The 19346-nt window shown below is 36.9% G+C and overlaps 1 protein-coding gene across 11 annotated transcripts in view; it reads left to right on the forward strand.

Annotated features, from left to right (window-relative positions):
- Positions 1-300: 300 nt before the first annotated feature.
- GCFC2 (GC-rich sequence DNA-binding factor 2) overlaps positions 301-19346 on the forward strand; it is a 47532-nt gene continuing 28486 nt past the window's right edge. For 4 of the 11 annotated variants that reach the window (XR_005372525.1, XM_038561619.1, XM_038561623.1 and 1 more), the window contains exons 1-5: positions 301-634; positions 4273-4371; positions 8992-9216; positions 10132-10229; positions 15008-15123. Coding sequence is in view for 8 of the 11 variants with exons in the window: in XM_038561619.1 (XP_038417547.1) it covers positions 355-634; positions 4273-4371; positions 8992-9216; positions 10132-10229; positions 15008-15123 (818 nt within the window). In the remaining 3 variants the exon portion in view is untranslated. Of the gene's footprint in view, positions 635-725; positions 885-949; positions 969-4272; positions 4372-8991; positions 9217-10131; positions 10230-13256; positions 13322-15007; positions 15124-18128; positions 18311-19346 lie in introns of those variants that run through there. The other 7 variants (XR_005372527.1, XR_005372526.1, XM_038561625.1 and 4 more) reach the window with 7 other exon arrangements.

The following is a 19346-nucleotide window of genomic DNA, read 5'->3' on the forward strand; positions in this document are numbered from 1 at the left end:
ACTCTCTTCAATAAAGCGGAAGGCAGCGAACGGGGTTCCAGTCTAGGAGGCAGGTGCAGCGCCTGAATCTTAGAGTTTGCCCAAGGAGAACCGGTGAGCGATGCTCTCCGCGGCGCCCAGCTCCGGGAGGCTGCCGGACTCGGCGGAGCAACACAACCAGGCCTGAGAAAGGCCTTGCACCTCCAGGCCGCCGCCCCGCAAACCAGTCCACAGACCCGAGCGAAAGGGACAGAGCGCGCATGCGCAGGGCGCAGGGGGCGCGCGCACGGCGGCGGGACGGCGCAGGCGGGAGCGCGCGCCGCCGTGGACGCCGCACGCGGGGGCGGAGGCGCGCGTCGGGCTCGGGCCTCGGCCATGGCTCACAGGCCGAAGAGGACTTTCCGGCAGCGCCGAACCCACTCTAGTGACAGCGACAGCACCGAGGAGCCGTCTGCTGAACCCGGGGCGCCGGGGGAGCAGGCGGCGCCGGGCCTTGGGGAGGAAGGGCCACCCCCGGGAGGTGGCCGTGTGGAAGCGGCGGACCGGCATGTTCGGGGCCGCGGCCCTCGGAGCCGGGGCCGGGGCCGGGTGTGGGCGAGTTCCCGGCGCGCCGCGGGGGCGGCTCCGCGCGCGGAAGGCGGCTCGGGCATCCCAGGTGAGGCAGGGGAGCGGGGCGGAGGGGCGCCGGAAGTGACGGGGGTGGGGGTGGGGGCGGGGACGAGGCCCGCGGGGTTCTGGGGAAGGTCCTGGAGCGGTCCTGGTACGGCTTCCGGTACCCACTCGCCCGCTGCCCGCATGTCCGCGTTGGGCGGCGTGGGGGTGGGGCGGGGGGCTGGAAGGAACCCTGCGTGGTTTGTGGCTCCTCTGCGTTTGCACCATCGGGTGAACTCCCACCGGTTGCAGTTGTAAGTGCAGTATTTGCTGTTTGTGAAGAACCTAAATCGTCACAGAAGTCAAAAAAAAAATTTTTTTTTTCCTAGTACTTTGAGGTAGGGGAAAGTGTTACGTACTTTTGGAAACATCCTCAATTATTTTTCCAGAAAACACTTTGACCAGAATAGTACATTAGAAGAATATAGGTAGCAGACACTTGGAACGTTTTCTTGTGCTTGTTTTGTTTTTCATCAGTTATCTGCAAGAAGGGAAATAAGAATAACGCTCCAGGGGCACCTGGGTGGCTCGGCGGTTGAGCGTCTGCCTTCGGCTCAGGGCCTGATCCCGGGGTCCTGGGATCGAGTCCCCCACGTCGGGCTCCCTGCGTGGAGCCTGCGCCTCTCTCTGCCTGTGTCTCTGCCTCTGTGTGTCTCTCTTGAATAAATAAATAACATCTTTAAAAAAAATAACATGCTACGTCACTAAGTAGCATAATGGATTGATGACGCTGTAGACTGTATATGGCGTTAAGTACAATGTAGTTTGAAGTACCCTTTCGTTTTTAAATACAGAATTTAAGCAACGTAAAGTTGTTGACAGTTGTTCCGTTTTGAATTGGAGCTTAATAAAAATGCAGTTTTCTGTTAGTATTGAGGTAGAATTTTTCTCCACCACTATTTTTAGTACAAGTGATTTTGGTGATTTCTTTCATTACGACCTTCTGTTTGTCTAAAGCTTTGAAGACTTTTTGTATTTTTCTACTCTATGGAAGTCACCTGGTCAAACTTTAATTGGGAGAATTGAGGCCAGGAGTTGCCTTTTTGCTTGCATTTAAAACAGTGGTTCTCAAAACTTTTTGGTCTTAATATCTCCTTTATGAGACTATCCCAAAGAGCTTTTGTTTCTGTAGATTGTATCTATTGATATTTACCATGGTAGAGATTAAGATAATTTTTTATTCACTTTTTCTAAATTAAACCATTACCTGTACGGATAGGTAACATTTTTGAGGGGGGACACTCTTCCAGAAAATAGAATGACATTGTTTCAATTTACAAGTCTTTAATGTCTGGCTTCAACGAATAATACAGCCGACTTCTCAAAGGTGCTTCTGTAGTCAATCTGTTGTGATGTTTCATTTGAAATATGAAAAGAAAACCACAGGTTTGTGGTGTAATAGGAATACTTAATAGCCTTTTTAGATGACTGAGGGTGTTCTGTTTTGATATTAAAAAAAATCAACAAAAAATAGTTTCTTGAAGGTCATTTTGCAACATGGCAGCTGAAATCATACTTGTCAGTTTTTTTATACTCCATTACGTGAAAATCCATTGGTCTGTTTTGCATTTTCAATGAATCTTTTACCCATGCACAATTGGTAAAATCTTGCATTGACTGTTGGAAACTCTTGGTTCACTGGGTTTGCAAATGCTGGTACATTTTATATAATATCCAAAAGAATCTGTTAATGTTACTGTGTTACTTCTCATAATCATCAGTCGTTAAGTGATGGAAAGATATTAAGTTCACTGTGTAGCATATAAGTTTTCCAAAATTCGAGTTTTCACTTGAAATCTCTAATTCTTGAAGTGATAGGCACATCTTTGCCATTTTTGAGAAAATGTGTCAGGTAGACATGTAGAAATAACTAGAGTTTGTCAGTCATTCTTTCAAATAAAACTGTTGCTTCTTGAAGACAGTGGCTAGTTCAACGTACAACTCATACAGATGCTTTTCAGTGAGGCAACCATTATGTTTCAGTATGCCCCCCAGAGTGCTTAATACACACTTCCGTTTTGTTCCATAGACTATTTAAAAGATGTGTCCTCAAAGGTCAAGATTGAATAAATTTAATAACTTTTTGTTGCTCTATTAAGGATGGTAAGTTTACCTGTTTGTTTTCCTGGCAATGCATGGCAGTGAAGAATACAATGGCCGCCACTACAGATTGCTGTCACTGTCTTGATTCATATTAAGAAGGCAGGAGTTGGGATCCCTGGGTGGCGCAGCGGTTTGGCGCCTGCCTTTGGCCCAGGGCGCGATCCTGGAGACCGGGGATCGATCCCACGTTGGGCTTCCGGTGCATGGAGCCTGCTTCTCCCTCTGCCTGTGTCTCTGCCTCTCTCTCTCTCTCTCTCTCTCTCTCTCTCTCTCTGTGACTATCATAAATAAATTAAAAAAAAAAAAAAAAAAAAAAGAAGGCAGGAGTTTTACCCACCACTGTTTTTGCTTCATTGTATAAATAGCAACAGACTAAAAAGGGCAAATAACACGATAATACTGTGTTTCATACTTTCAATACTTTCATAGTAGTCTTGAACTCACAGACCTTCTGAAAGGGTCCTACAGACTTCCAGGGGTTGATGGACCATGCTCTCGAGAACCACCCCTCTAGTGTTAATCCATTTTGAGAACAGGTAGAAGAGTTGTTAAATAGTAGCAAAGAACAATGTAATCAGTAGTTACATTCCTTTGTCTTCTAAGTTTTGATCTTTAGATTTTTAAAATTCTATATAGGTCTGTTAATTAAGGGATATTTTGAAGATAAAGAGTACTATTTATGTAATCTTAAGCTTTAAAGTTGTTCATAAAAAATACAAAATAATTATAAATTAACCAGTCCTTTTTGTCAATAATACTATGATTCTTTCACATTTTATTCAGCCCTCACAATACCCTTATGGGTGTTCTCTTTGCTTAATAGATTACTGGACAGACTGTCCTTCCCAGAATCACTTAGTGGAAACAGAGATCTGTGATTTGACCACAGTGCACATTACAGGTACTACTTGCCACCAGTCATTGAAATAGGACATAAAGAGAATCTAAATTCCAGAATTAAATAAAATTAGATTGAAAGCCCTGCTTCTCCACTGAATAACTTTGTGACACTGGACATGTTATTTAGCCTCTCCAATTCCTAATGTCCTCGTCAATAATAGTACTTACTTTATATAATTGTGAAATTCTGTAATTGTATGACATAGACCTTGTAAAACAGATTTAAGTGTGCCTAGCATATAGGAAGTGTACATCAGGATTTTTTCTTTTTGAACTTGTTCACTACCATTATTTTTCTTTTTTGTTTTAAATCTTCCTTCACTTTTTGTCATCATCTTTTTTCTCTGTTTCCTTCCTTTTTCATTGCATCTTCTAAGAGAATATTATTAGATAAGTAGATCATATAAATAGGGTAAATATATGCATTTATTAGGTCATCCATTGATTTCAGAAAGAAGGGAAATGGAGAAAGATCTGTATATACACCTCACATACATGGAGAAAAATTAAAACACTGTATGTGTATAATGCTATGTGTTGTGTAGAATTTCAATTACTGATTTCCACTATCTTTTGACTCTTTCTTGTTATATTCAAAAAATGTCCTGTTATAATCCAGAATGGTTGATCTTTCAACAGATGAAGAGGGTGAAACACATCATTCCTCAGAAAGTAAAGATGATCAGAATTCATCATCCAACAGCTCTAGCTCTCTGGAAGAAGAATTTTCATCAATAGGTTAGTAAATTTTGTAATTTTGATAAACTTTATTTCTAGTATCAGTATCTTCTATACCAGTGATTATTATTTTTGGTAACACAGCTATAGTGAAGTATGGGGCAAGTAAATCATTACCAAAATTGTCAGAGTGCCAAAATCAATTGCTCTTTTCCATTACATGACATGCCCAAAGTCAGACAGCTTGTAAGAGGCAGAGCTAGAATTCAAACCCAGGCAATCTGCTCTAGAACCTGTGTTCTTAACCACTGTGCTACACTGGGTGATTGATGCCAATATCTGAAGGATGATAAGAATTTGTTAGTGAAGATGTTTTGGGTACAGGATATAGCAAATGTAAAAAACTCTAGGGAAGATAACATAGCATGTGCAGAGAACTAAAAACAGATGTTAAAATGAAAAGATTTGGTTGGAGTTTAAGAAACAGGAATAACAACAATAAAAAAGACAAATTGGAGTCAGATAATACAGAGTTTGGGAGAACTACTGAAAGTTTTATGCAAATAAATGGCATGACCATTTTTGTATTTTAGAAAGATCCGTCCAGTTCAGGCAAATTCAGGCAAATTGCCACTTGTGAGCCAAATATGACCCATCACTTGCTTTTGCAAGTAAATCCTTATTAAAAGACAGCCACTCTCATTAGTTACATGTTGTCTGTGGCTGCTTTTGCACTACAGTGACAGTTTAGAAATTGTAACATACATTATGGCTCACAAAGCTGAAAATATTTCTCTGGCCTATTATTCAGTCTCAGGGATCTAGAACTTGTGCTGTGGACCCTTGACAGTCTTACTAAGTCTGAGCCCCCTTCTGAGAAAATAAAAATATGTAGCTTTATAAAAGAAACAAATTAACTTGAGATATAATTGTTTAAATACATTTTTAAAGACTTATGTGTTTTATTAACTTATTAAAAACAAGAACTAGTAACTCTTATAATTTTTTTTTCTTACACAACTTCACAAGTTACAGAAGTAGAAGTACTTAGTGATGAAACCAGTATTAAGAATTGAAGCCTCGGGGCAGCCTGGTGGCTCAGCGGTTTAGCGCCACCTTCAGCCCAGGGCCTGATCCTGGAGACCCGGATCAAGTCCCACATCGGGCTCCCTGTGTGGAGCCTGCTTCTCCCTCTGCCTGTGTCTCTGCCTCTCTCTCTCTCTGTCCCTCATGAATAAATAAAATCTTAAAAAAAAAAAAAAAAAAAAAGAATTGAAGCTTCATAGATAAATGATGCCTTGTGTAGACTCTACATATGATGTCCATTAGAATTTTCTGTGATGAGGGGATCCCTGCGTGGCTCAGCGGTTTAACGCCTGCCTTTGGCCCAGGGCGCGATCCTGGAGTCCCGGGATCGAGTCCCACGTCGGGCTCCCGGCATGGAGCCTGCTTCTTCCTCCTCCTGTGTCTCTGTGTCTCTCTCTCTCTCTCTCTCTCTCTCTCTCTCTCTCTCTCTCTGTGTGTCTATCATAAATAAGTAAATGAATAAACCTTTAAAAAAAAAAAACGAATTTTCTGTGATGATAATAAAATTTTTATATTTTCATTGTCTGGTATATTAGCCACTAGCCACATGTGGCTATAAAGCTCTTGAAATGTGGCTGATACAACTAAGAAACTGGATTTTGAATTTTTAAATGGTCTCATATGGCCAGTGTGTACTGTATTATACAATGCTGCTATAGAAACTAATGGATTAGAAAGTATAAGCCAGTAGTTGTAAAGTGTTAGCAGGATTGCACGTGCAAGGAGAGAGGACAGTGTTTACAGATGTATGGGATAGTTTGTTTTTTTTTTTTAATTGAAGTTCAATTTGCCCACATATAGCATAACACCCAGTGCTCATCTATGGGATAGTTTTTAATTATCATGTGACAGAGGTGTTACTGGCATGTAGTGCTCTGGAGGCAAGAAATGATAAATGTCTCACAGAGTACAGGACAGTTCACAGTGAAGAATTGTCCCTCCTCAAAAGCTCATTTTAGAAACCCTGAAAGTTGAAGATTTGTCCTGTGAAAAACTTTTTTTCTTCTGGAGAAGAAAAGATGAAGGAATGCGAGAAGTCTGTGGATTGGTTTGTGGACCCAGGAATGCAGTTATTTTTTGTTCCAACAGTGTAACTATTAGAATGATCCAATAGTGGAAAATATCTCTCTTGAGTTGTTGCAGATACTGCATGTTACACATGGGGCATGATATTAACCTGTATTCCTTAAATAAGATGATGTATGTGAAAATTATTTAACTTATAAATCTGCATGTTTTTATTGTAAAGCAATATGCTAACTTTATTCATTCCACATGTGGCGGGCATCTGCTTTGAGCTAGGTGTTGGGTATAGACAGGACAGGATAATAACTCTTCTCTTGAACTTTTCCTTCTTTATTGTAGCTTGAGAGAGGATTAGTTTTATTTAGTATTAGTATTTTACTAGTGAGTCTATTGCCTATGATTTATTAAGCCCCACCAAGTCATTTGCAGATGAATCACTTCCAGTATTTCTGCTTTTGTATTCATACACTTGAGTATTTGAACCTAAGTGTATCATCTTAACCCTGGTTTTACATTAAAATTTCCTAGACGGCTATTAAAACATAGTGCTGCTCAGCCCCACCTCAGATCAACTGAATCTGAATCTCTGGGATGAGGAGCTTGGGTACCAGTAGATTATCAAGCTTCCTAGGTGACTCTAATGTGTAATGAGGAGTCAAGAAATGCTCATGTAACCTGTCGTGAAGGTTTGAGTCTTGAGTCTAGGTTATATTTAGCTGTTCCTCCCAGCTTTAAAGACATGTCTTTTTATCTTAGTCCACATCACATTAAGATCATTAAACCAGGAACACAAACTATGGAGCCTTCTAGTAGATCCCTGCAGTGCTTCATAATCAACATATTTGGGGGGGTGGGGGGTAATTATTCAACTAGTTAAAAATCAAGTGCACTATGTGATTTTCCCCACACATTTTAATGTAATTCACAATGAAAACATGCATCTGTTAAATGCTTTGGGAAAATGAAGAAACATCTGATCTGCATCATTTCCCTGATACTAATCTATAAATTAGTACTAGTCCATAAAAAGTAAATCACTTGATTCAATATTCCTTGTTCCTTTTTTTTTTTTTTTTTTTTTTTTTAAGATTTCATTTGTTTATTTGAGAGAGAGCACACATACTGGTATGGCGACAGGGAGAGGGAAAAGAAGAGAATCTCAAGTAGACTCTGCACTGAGCACAGAGCCCCACGCAGGCTCAATCCCAGAACCCTGAGATCATGACCTGAGCCAAAAACAAGAGTTGGACATTTAGCCATTTGAGCCACCAAGGCGTCCCTGATATTCCTTGTTCTTAGTGAATATATTTTGATTTTTAGTCATCACCTGTTACTGTTTCATAATTTAAGAACTTGTTTTCCTTAGCACCAATGTCAAGCATATTGGTCAGTAATTTCTATATTCTCTTTTTCCAAAAGTTGGAACATTTCCACATCTCCAAGCATAGGACATCTTTTTTTGTTTTGGTTATTTTTCAAAGAATTTGGAACAGTTTGTGGTAAAGTTTAGAACATTTTACTTGAGCCTTGGTCGTTTGACATCCCTAATTAACATTGTGAAGTGCTTGAAATAGTGAAAATTTCCTTTACCATTTTGTTTACCTTAGTATTTTGCTTAAATACTAGAAAGTTTTTCCAGAAAGTAAAGATAAATTTCAGCTTAGATCATACATGAAGAAACTTGTTTTGAATTGGAATAATACACGTTAATGTGGTTTATATGCTATAAAATAAAACCTAGAAGCACCTGGGTGACTCAGTTGGTTAAGCTGCCTTTGGCTTAGGTCATGATCCCAGAGTTCTGGGATCGAGGCCAGCATCAAACTCCCTTCTCAGCAGAGAACCTGCTTCTCCCTGCTGCTCCCCCTGCATTTGTGTGAGTGCGTGCTCTGTCAAATAAATAAAATCTTAAAAAAAAAAACAAAAAAAAAAAAAACTAAAACATGGGTCTATTAAAAGACAGCATTTAAATATTTTTCACCTGATAAATGAATCTGATTATTTTCTTTATAATTTTTGTAACTTCTCATTTATTCATGTGGAAATCACCACAGGATCTTGATTTAGCTGTGTGCTGGTTTTAGTCTCTTTCTCACTTCCTGTATGCCTGGATACCACAAGGAGAGGAGAAGGGCATAATACAGCATTCTTTGTGCATCAGATTGGCCTGTACCCCATCATTCGAACCTCTGCAGGTCTCACAGACTAACCAACTCTATGCTCAGCTCTATCCCGCTTCCCAACCCTCATAATCTGAGAGCTTCTAGAAATGAGAAATAGTCTTCAGCAAAAAGTCAGCAACAACATCTGATGAGTAAGAGAGCTAGAAGATACATTGAAGTGGTATCGTTATATTTTCTGATACTTCTAGATTAGGTTCGTTTTCTAATTTACATTAAATCTCTATAAAAGTAATCTTATTGATGTAGGTTTTGAGTTCTACAGTTACATTAATACCAGAATTGGAAAAAATTGAAAAGACACTGCCTTTTTATTTTCTTTAAATACAAGGAATATGTATTTCTGTTGGTGTTTGTTTTTCATTGTCTTCCTCTTTGTTTCTTTTAGTAAATATCCCTGATTCAGCTTTTATTCAGGAAGCTCGCAGAAAACGTGAATTGGCCAGGGCCCAAAATGACTTTATCTCTTTGGATGTAAAACATACCTCTACCATTGCTGAGATGAAGAAAAATAGTAATGAAGATCCTGAGAGTGAGCCTGATGACCATGAAAGGAGAATACCATTTACCCTAAAGCCTCAAACCCTTAGACAAAGAATGGCTGAAGAAACAAGTACATACTTAATTTATTTACAATATATAAACATTGAGGGATTTTTCACCCAAATATAATATTATGTTAAAATTTTCCATAAAAACAGAATGTAGTATCTCATACTTTAAAAGATGTTAGAAGTTGGTTTTTATTTAATACAAATTTGGTAAATGACATCATAGTCTCTAAAAGATCTATTAAGATGTTATTATCAAATAATGTGTAATAACATTATTATCTGACCTTGATCTTTTTTGGTAAGTTAAAAAAAATTGTACAGTGTCTTATTTTTGATATTGAAAACTTTCATTGTCACCTTTATAAAGATTTTTTTTTAACATGGAAGCATCTATAGGGATTTTAGATGTTATTTATTAAGCTCTCCCCTGCTCTGATGAAAAATTTCCTCTACCAATAATCCTTAGATCTAATAGGACTATTTTCACATTCGTTATTTATAAACAATTACATGTTTTATCAAAATTTTTATCATTTTGAATAATATTTTTTCAGAATGAGACTTTTGGTTTCCTCATAACCCAGAAATTAATTTTCAATATTTAGATTCTAGGATAGAATTTATAATTCCTAATGAGGATTATCAAATGTTTCATTTTTTTTCTAAGTTTTTCCCCCCCATATATGAAACTGCAGTGTTTTCATTGGGACGGTTTGTTGATGAGTACAGGTGCCCAAATTCAAATCCCAGCTTCAGCACATTTTCCAGACAAGTTATTTAATCTCTTGATAGGAGTTTCCTCATTAAAAGAAAGAAAAGGCTGTTAGTAGTGCTTTCTTCCCAGAATTACTGTGAAGAATAAGTTAACACATATAAAGCTGCTAAGCCAGTGCATTATAAGCCCTTCAAAAATGTTAGCTGATGCTAATAGAATGGAAAAATATAGACTACTCATGAATTTTTTTTTTTCCTAGCACCCAGAAATGAAGAAACAAGTGAAGAAAGTCAGGAAGATGAAAATCAAGATATTTGGGAACAGCAGCAAATGAGGAAAGCAGTTAAAATTACAGAGGTAGTAATTTTTTATACCATATATATTAATTTTCTGTGGCTGCTGTAACAAATTATCACAAACTTGGTGGCTTAAAACAAGAGACATTTATTCTCTTACAGTTGTAGAGGCTAGAAGTTTGAAAACAAGGTGTTAGCAGGGCTGTGCTCCCTCTGAAGGCCCTAGAGGAGAATCCTTTCTTGCCTTCCAACTGTCACTCCAGGTGTTCCTTACTTTGTGACTATATAACCCCTGTCTCTATCTCCCTCTTTATATGGCCACCTTTCCTGTACCTCTGTATTCTATTTTATAAGAATATTTTTCATTGGATTTATGGCCCACTTGGATAATCCAGGATATTCTCATCTTGAGATATTCCACTTAATTACGACCAGAAGGACCCTTTTTCCAAATAAGGTGATATTCACAGATTCTGGGGGTTAGAACATAGACTTGTTTTTTGTGAGGCCACCATTCAACTTATTATACCTTATATATTATGTTCTCTTCCTACTAAATGTTAAATATCTTCTACATATTATAGGCCACTTGAGGGGACTATATTTTTTTAATTTTATAGTAATTGTAACATACGGTAGGTATGTAAATGTGAAGTGTTTAAACAAATAAATAGATTTAAAACGAAACTAATAAAAATAATACTGTTGTTGAGGTCAGGAGTCCTAGATTTGGATTCTGGCTCTACCACTAAAATATATGCTCCATGAGGTCAAGAATTATTATTAACTGTTCAGTGTTTTATCCCTCTGTGCCTAATACTATGAGTGCTCAGTAAATACTTGTGCAACTTTGTGCAAATTATTTAGCCCTTTTTTTTAAAGATTTATTTATTTATTTTCGCAAGCACACATGCCCAAGTGGGGGGAGGGTGCGGAGTTGGAAAGGGAGAGGGAGAGAATCTCAAGCAGATTCCACATTTAGCATGGAACCCAACATGGGACTTGATCTCACAACTCAGATCACTACCTGAGATAAAACCAAGAGTCGGATGTTGAAACAACTGTGCTACCCAGGCACAACAAATTATTTAATTTTCTAAACTTTTCTCATCAATAAAATGGGAAGACAATGTTACCTACATGAGTAGGTGGCTATAAAGTTCAAAATCATAATTTAAATCAAAGCACTTATAAATTATATGATAGTATACAAATATAAATGTTTCATATTTTAATCTGTTTAACAAGAATGCTTTGAAAGATTATTTGCTCTTTTAAGTAAGAAGGTATTGTTAAGATTTCCATGTTATTAAAAGTAAAAAGTTAAGTGAAGGTAAGCCTTTGGTTGTAACAACATTTAGAAATTTCTGACCAGAGCAATGATATAGAGGGCTATTTTTATCATGTAAAAATAATAGACTTGGTACCCCCTCCCCTCTTCAGTAAAATCAGTATAGCAAAACAACATGAAACAAAATACTTAGAAAAAACTGCCACAGTCTTTACTCTGACTGCTCAAGTTTGCATAATTCCTTTTTTAAATATTTAATTGTAGTCATAGTGTGTGTGTGTGTGTGTGTATATATATATATATATATATATATATATATATATATATATATATATATATCAGAAGTTCCCAGACTTCCCATTCGTGGAGCCCTCAGTATGAGTAACTTTATCCTGGTGCTTCCCCAGGCCAAAAGAAGTACCAAACAATTTCATTTATTAAGTAGTTCAAGTCAAAGAATTTAATAATATTTATGTCCTGATAACTTAGTATCTTTTGGAAAAAACATAGATAAGTTGAAGAAAAAAGTCTTTTAATTTCATTTTTTTAATAACCACAATTATTTAGTAATGGGGATGCACCTCTTGGGCACTGCATGATGTCTCAGACCTTGGAATCAAATTGTTCACTGTCATTCTCACCTCCTTTCCAAATTGATTTTCAGTCACTACTTCCTTTTTATCATATCCACCAAGAACCCACCTTCACTAATAAGACTCCACCAAAGGACTCTAGGACGATCTAATGTTGCAACTGTGAACAAATTAAAACTAGTAGTCCAACAAATGATGAATATGTATTTCCCTAAAATATTTATATTTAAAATATTTCATAGCATCCTTTTGAGTTCATTGGGATGCCTTAGCCTGTAATTTCAGAACCACAGTATGCATTACAATTTCAAATTCTGGTTTTTTTCTTGACATGTTATAAATATTTTCCCCTATTTCTATTACATAGTTTTAATAGTGACTAATTTTTTAAACTGTAAATATTTATTAGAGTCAGTGAATCATAATTTCTTAGCCATTCCTCCTGTTGGCAAACATTTTAGGTTATTAACAATCTGAATTTTTTTTCCATTATTAATAAGAATAGATGGGGTGCCTGGCTGGCTCAGTCGGAGCATCTGACTCCTGATCTCAAGATTGTGAGTTTGAGCCCCTTGTTGGGTGTAGAGATTACTTAAATAAAACTTTAAAAGAAATAATAAGAATTGGTAAATATTTGCTTGCCCTTTTTTCCTTCCTTTTTTTCTCTCTTGTTCAGATGTATGTTGAAGGATACTTAGGATAATGGCGAAGAGTGGTATTACAAATAAAGGACATGAACATTTCTATGGCATTACTGCATTTTTCCATATTGCTTTCTAAAGAAAATTTAGATCAATCTGTAATACCACTGATATTATGAGAATGTTTCATTGCAGTCTTGGCAGCTTAGGTGCAGGATTAGTTGCACCTAAAAAATGGAATCTCAGACTATTTGATTTGCATTTTTTGTTATTAACTGTGGGTGCATTTACTGGTTTCTTTATTGAAAATCTACCACATGCCACTGTATTCATTTCTTATGACTATTGTAACAACCACAAACATTGTGATTTAAAACACAGAACTTTATTTTCTCACACTTCAAAAGGTCAGAAACCCAAAATCCAGGTGTTAATAGGGCTATACTCCTTCCAAAAGCTCTAGAGGATAATCTATTCCTTGACTGTTCTAGCTTGTGGTAGCTGTTGGCACATAGCTACTCCTCTCTCTGCTCCATCTTCATATCTCTTTTTTTGCGCCCCAGAATGCCCTCTCCTTCTCTTACGAGGATATGTGTATTGTATTTGGGACTCATCTGGATAATCCAGGGTAAGCCCCTTCTCCAAATCCTTAATCACATCTTTTGCCATGTAAGGTAAAATTCACAGGTTTGGGAGGTAAGGACATAAACTTATCATTTTGGGATCACCATTCTGCCACTATCCCACTTAACAATAATAGACCCTACTATGTACAATCTTTATAGGGGAGAGACAGCCAAACAAAATAATTGTAGTGAAATCTTAGAGGTTCTTTGACAGAACTATGTACAGCGTCCTGAGATGGCACATAGAAGTAAGTGGTAGGTTTTATAGGTGAATAGGGAGATTTGGTAAAGCCTCTGCAGAAGTCAGTCCTATTTGGATGGGTCTTAGAAAGATGTGTATAATGTAAGGGATTTGAGAGCAGATATCTGGATGTAAAGACATAAGATTTGAAACAGCCTGGCTGGTTTGAAGATTTGCAGGTGTGATTAGAGATGAATGGGAGAATTGGTTAAGAATTAATATGAAAGGGGCACCTGGGTGGCTCAGTGGTTGAGCATCTGCCTTTGGCTCAGGTGGTCCTGGGATCGACCCACATCAGGCTCCCCAAGAGGAGCCTGCTACTCCCTCTGCCTATGTCTCTGTCTCTCTTTCTGTGCCTCTCATGAATGAATGAATGACTAAATAAATAAACAAACAATTTTTAAAAATAAGGAATTAATATGAGAAATGATGATGCCTTATGGAAAATATAAGAAGGATAGTTAAGCCACTGATTTGGCTAATTATCTGGTCCACTTCTTTGCATGTCTGTGTCTAAAACATACTCTTCAGAACTCTTTCAGCATTCTAAGGTGGTAGTGATAAACTACGATTAGCCAGAGGACAATAATATGAAATGTTATAAGATGTACTAGTTAGTACATCTGGGAATAGAATATGGTCCTTGACTAGTAATAGAAAACCGATATAACAGTAGCTTAAACAGAACTAAAAGCTTTACCTATATACCCTTCAGAAGACTTTCATTTACTTTTCTTTGACTGGACTAGAGTTAGGTGGATACTTCTATGATGGAGAACATAATTTTCTGAGAGTACATTAGGTCATAAACAAAAGTAGCTTTAAAAACACTGAGAAAGGGATCCCTGGGTGGCACAGCGGTTTGACGCCTGCCTTTGGCCCAGGGCGCGATCCTGGAGACCCGGGGTCGAATCCCACGTCGGGCTCCCGGTGCATGGAGCCTGCTTCTCCCTCTGCCTATGTCTCTGCCTCTCTCTCTCTCTCTGTGACTATCATAAATAAATAAAAAAATAAATAAATAAAAAATTAAAACACTGAGAAGCAAGCTTTTGTGAAAAGATTTTGTAATTTGCTTCTTGCATGTAATTTTAAAATTATATATTTCGTTTTTTGTTTTGTTTTTATTTTTGAGAGAGAGTAAGGGGGGGCATGGAAAGGGAGAGAATCTTAAGCAGATACCACCCTGAGCCTGAAGCAAGGCTCAATGTCATGACCTGTGCCAAAAATCGAGAGTCAGATGCTGAACCAACTGAGCCAACCAAGCACCCCTAAAGTTCTGTATCTTAAAACAGAAAATTATAAAAACATTTTATTGTAACTATTAAAAACATCAAAGGCATGGAATTTAGATCTGGTGAGAAATTGAAATACCCAGTTTGCTTTTGTGCTATTAATATTTATAAGATTAATGAGTCTTTTAAAACAATACAAATTTTCATATTTTTAGGGACGAGACCTAGATCTTTCCTACAGCAGTAAACCTCAAACACTAAAGAAGTTTGATACTTCAATTTCATTTCCACCAGTAAATTTAGAAATTATAAAGAAACAATTAAATACCAGGTAAGTAATACTGATTTTAAAATACATTTGTCCTAAACATTTAATAGTGAAAAAAGCACTGTGTTCTTAATTCAGTACAAATATTAATATTAAATAGATTTGTAGGGAAAAAAATATCATCACCTGTGTTACCACACTAACACAACTGATTTTCTTTTCTGTATGTCTTTTTAGTCTTTATAATAGATACATGCTCCATGGTTGAAATCTGTAAATAATCCAATTTTGCTTTTTTTCTTAATATTTTTATAAGCCTTTATCTGCATTGTTAGCCTTAATTTTTAAAAGTAGTAAGTTGGGAGTGATGGCAGTAAGATGCCATAGTCGGAAGCCTCAGACCTCATTTCCCTTTAGAGACACTAATTTAATATACAGTCCAAAAAACCTTCCAGAAACCAGTTAGAAAGTTACACTGTGCAAGGCAAACTCAAAGCCAAGGATATCCACCTGTAATGGGTAAGAAAAGCCATTTCATTTTAACTGCATCAACCATTCTTACAAGCCCACACTACTTGTGAGACTGAAAGAGCGCAACTCACATCTTCTCCATTGAGAGGGAAAAAAAGAAAAGTAGAACATACCTCCAGTGTTTTGGCTTTTGGAGGGACTGCTTGAGGGACTGTTTCTGCTTCATCTGTCTCAGAGCTATAATAAGGAACTGTTATACCTTAGATGACTTGGGGCCCCAGAGAGCTAAAGACCACTCAGTTGTGGCAGAGCCAGAAAGCCTACCATACTGCAGACAAACACCAGAGGGAGCAAGAGACTATGAATGCCTAAAGAAGAATCCCATGACGTCTCTAATAGGGAAATTTAATATAGAAGCCCATAAAAGATTTGAAGAGACTCCCCCTGTTCCTCAGATCTCTAGCCAGGCTGATGGGTGATGTCCCTCCCCTCTATGAAACTATTTCCCTTAAGTACATTTTCAAATGCATAAGACAACAACAGAAAATACCAAGAGACATAAAGAAACAGGAAAACCTGGTCCAACCAAAGGAGCAAGATAAATCTCCAGCACCATCTCTAAAGAAACAGATCTGTGAATTACTTGACAAACAATTCAGAATAATCTACTTATAGAAGCTGAAAGTGCTATAAGAGCATACACACAACTAAACAAAATCAGGGAAACAATACATGAACAAAGTGGAAATATCAGCAAAGAAAAACTGGAAAAGAACCAGAGATTCTGGAGCTAAACAATATACACTAAGTTGTAATAAATATATACTATATTGTAATAACACAATAAGCGGCTGAAAACTTTAGTAGAGAGGATTAGCAACCTGTTTGATCAAACAGAAGAAAGAAGCAATGACTTCAAAGACGGTCATTTGAAATTATCAAAGAAGATGAAGAAAAGCGAAGGCTAAGGGGCCTGACATACTGTATATGTCAAGCAGAATAACATATACATTATGGAATTCCAAGTAGGAGAAGAGAGAGTGGGGCAGGGAATTATCTGAAGATAAGTTCAAAAACTTACCAATTTGAGGAAGAAAATAGACATGCAGTTTTAAGCTCAAAAAGATTATAAGAAGGATGCACCCAGGGAAGCTCACACTGAGACACATAATCAAACTTCCAAAAGACAGAAAGAGAATGTTGAAAGCAAAAAGACAAAAGCACCTTATCAGATACTAGGGAACCCCATAAGATTATTAGTAGATTTCTCTATAGAAATATTATAGGCCAGAAGGAGTAGGATGATGTATAAAAAGTGCTGAAAGAAACTCCCAGCCAAGACTATTATAATCAATATAATTGTCCTTTAAAAATCAAGGCGAAATAAAGACCTCAGACAAAGCTGAGGGTGTTCATTATCATTAGACCTGCCTTACAAAAATTGCTATTAAAAGTCCTTGAAAAAGGACTGAAAATGGTTGAAATGAAAGAAAGCCAGCCAGTAACATGAAGCATATGAAAATACAAGGCTGGCTGGCACATCAATAGAGCATTCAACTCTTGATCTGTGGGTTGTGATTTCAAGCCCCACATTGGGTGTAGACTTTACTTAAAAGTAATAAACTAAATTTCTGACACAGCCTTGGTGTGTGTGTGTGTGTGTGTGTGTGTGTATAAAGCTATGGTAAACATAAATATATAAACAAATAGCTATTCATGTACTATTGTAAGATTGATGTGAAAATCACTTTTAGTTTAGGTATAGAATTTAAAAGATAAAAACTGTGACACTGTTATTGAATACAAAATTTTAAGATGTGATTTGTGACATCAATAACAAGTGGAGGAAATATGAAGGAATAAGTAGAATTTTTTTGTATGTAGTTGAAGTTATCAGCATAAAATAGATTATTAGAACTATGTTTTTTGTGATTCCTATGATAAACACACAAAACTTATAGAAGATGCACAGAAGAAAATGAGAAAAGACTAAGGGCATGTGTCTACAAAAAAAAATCAACAAAATACGGTAGCAAGAGAAGAAAAGGCAGAAAATGCAAGACAGAAAATTTACAAAATGGCAATAACAAGATCTTCTTGTATTAGTATTACCTTAAATACAAAAAGATTAAACTGTTATTAAATGACGTAGAGTGGGTAAAAAAATAAGATCCTGTCGCAAGAGACAGGATATATGCTGTCGCAAGAGACTCATTTAGATTTAAGAATACATATAGACTGAAAGTGAAAGGATTGAAAATAGTAAACTAAAGAGCAGTAGTGGCTTAATTAAGAACTGTTATAAGGGGGACGCCTGGGTGGCTCAGTGTTTGAGCTGTCATCAGCTCAGGGCAGGATCCCTGAATCTGGGATTGAGTCCCACATTGGGCTCCCTGCGAGGAGCCTGCTTCTCCCTCTGCCTCTGTCTCTGCCCCTCTCTCTCTCTCTCTCTGTCTCTCTCGTGAATAAATAAATAAATATTTTTTAAAAAAATTATTATAAGTGACAGAATGACATTATGGCTTATATAAAGAGATCAATTTATCAGAAATACTAACAGTAAACTATTATAAATATATATGCATCTGATATTACAGCATCTATATAAAGCAAGTATTGACAGCTGAAGAGAGAAATAGCAATATTATAATGAATAGTATGAGTCTTCAGTATCCTACTATCTATAATGGATGGAACATCAGATGGAAAATCAATGAGGAAACAGTGATCTTGAACAAAACAGACCTAACCAGAATATTCCACCCAACAGGAGCAGAAGGTACATTCTTTTCAAGCACATGTGGAATACTCTTCAGGATAGATCAAATGTGAAATAACAGAAAAGCCTTAACAAATTTCAGACTGAAGTAATACCAAGTATCTTTTCCAAACACAGTGGAATGATGATGTTCATAGAGAACATTTCTGTTGCTTTTTTTTTTTAATACTTGGGAATTTATTTTCTAATATATGGTAATAGGTTCCAAATTTTCTTTCTCTGTATCTTTTGTGTAAATCAGCTTTAAAGTAGCTTCATTCCATAATCATATTGCAGCTAAAATATATTGGTCATAGTGGTTCATTTAAATGGTTTGACATAGAAAAGGACATTATATTGCATTGTGAAGTACTTTATAGCATTTTATATCATATAGTGAAGTAAATATAAAAATTTTTAGATGTACCAGTTTTAGATATTAGGCTATCTATACTTAGGGAGTTAGAAAACTACCAGCCTACTGCCTGTTTTTGTGAATAAAGTTTTATTGTCACACAGCCATACTTGAGCATTTATGTATTGTCTGTGCGTGCTTTAGTGCTACACCACACAATTGAGTTCATAGCAATAGGAACTATTAACTCCAAACCCTAAAATACTATCTGGATCTTTACAGGAAAAACTTGCCACGCTGTGTTCCAGATCATTGTTTTTCAGTACTGATGTTAAATGATGAAGATTGCCTTGATTCAAGACTATTTTTGTAGTAACCTCACTATTATTTACTATCTTTCTGAAAGTCCTTAATTGGAAGAAAAGAGCTAGAATTCACAGATTGCATCTAAAATTGCATATAACGTGGGACTTGGGTTTTTTTGTTTTTTGGCTTTTTTTGAAATTTTATTTGAGACCGTTGTCTTACATGAATTATAGAATAGGAAAAAGGTAGCAGGCCACTGTTAGAGATTAGCATTTCACTTTATCTGGATAGATTTTATTTTTAACTTTAGTGTATTTTTAAAAAAATATTTACTTGAGAGAGAATGCACAAGAGCAGGGAACAGGGCAGAGGGAGGAGAGAGAAAATCCCAAGCAG

This window comes from Canis lupus, chromosome 17 (genome assembly GCF_011100685.1).
Source record: "Canis lupus familiaris isolate Mischka breed German Shepherd chromosome 17, alternate assembly UU_Cfam_GSD_1.0, whole genome shotgun sequence".
NCBI classification, from domain to species: domain Eukaryota; kingdom Metazoa; phylum Chordata; class Mammalia; order Carnivora; family Canidae; genus Canis; species Canis lupus.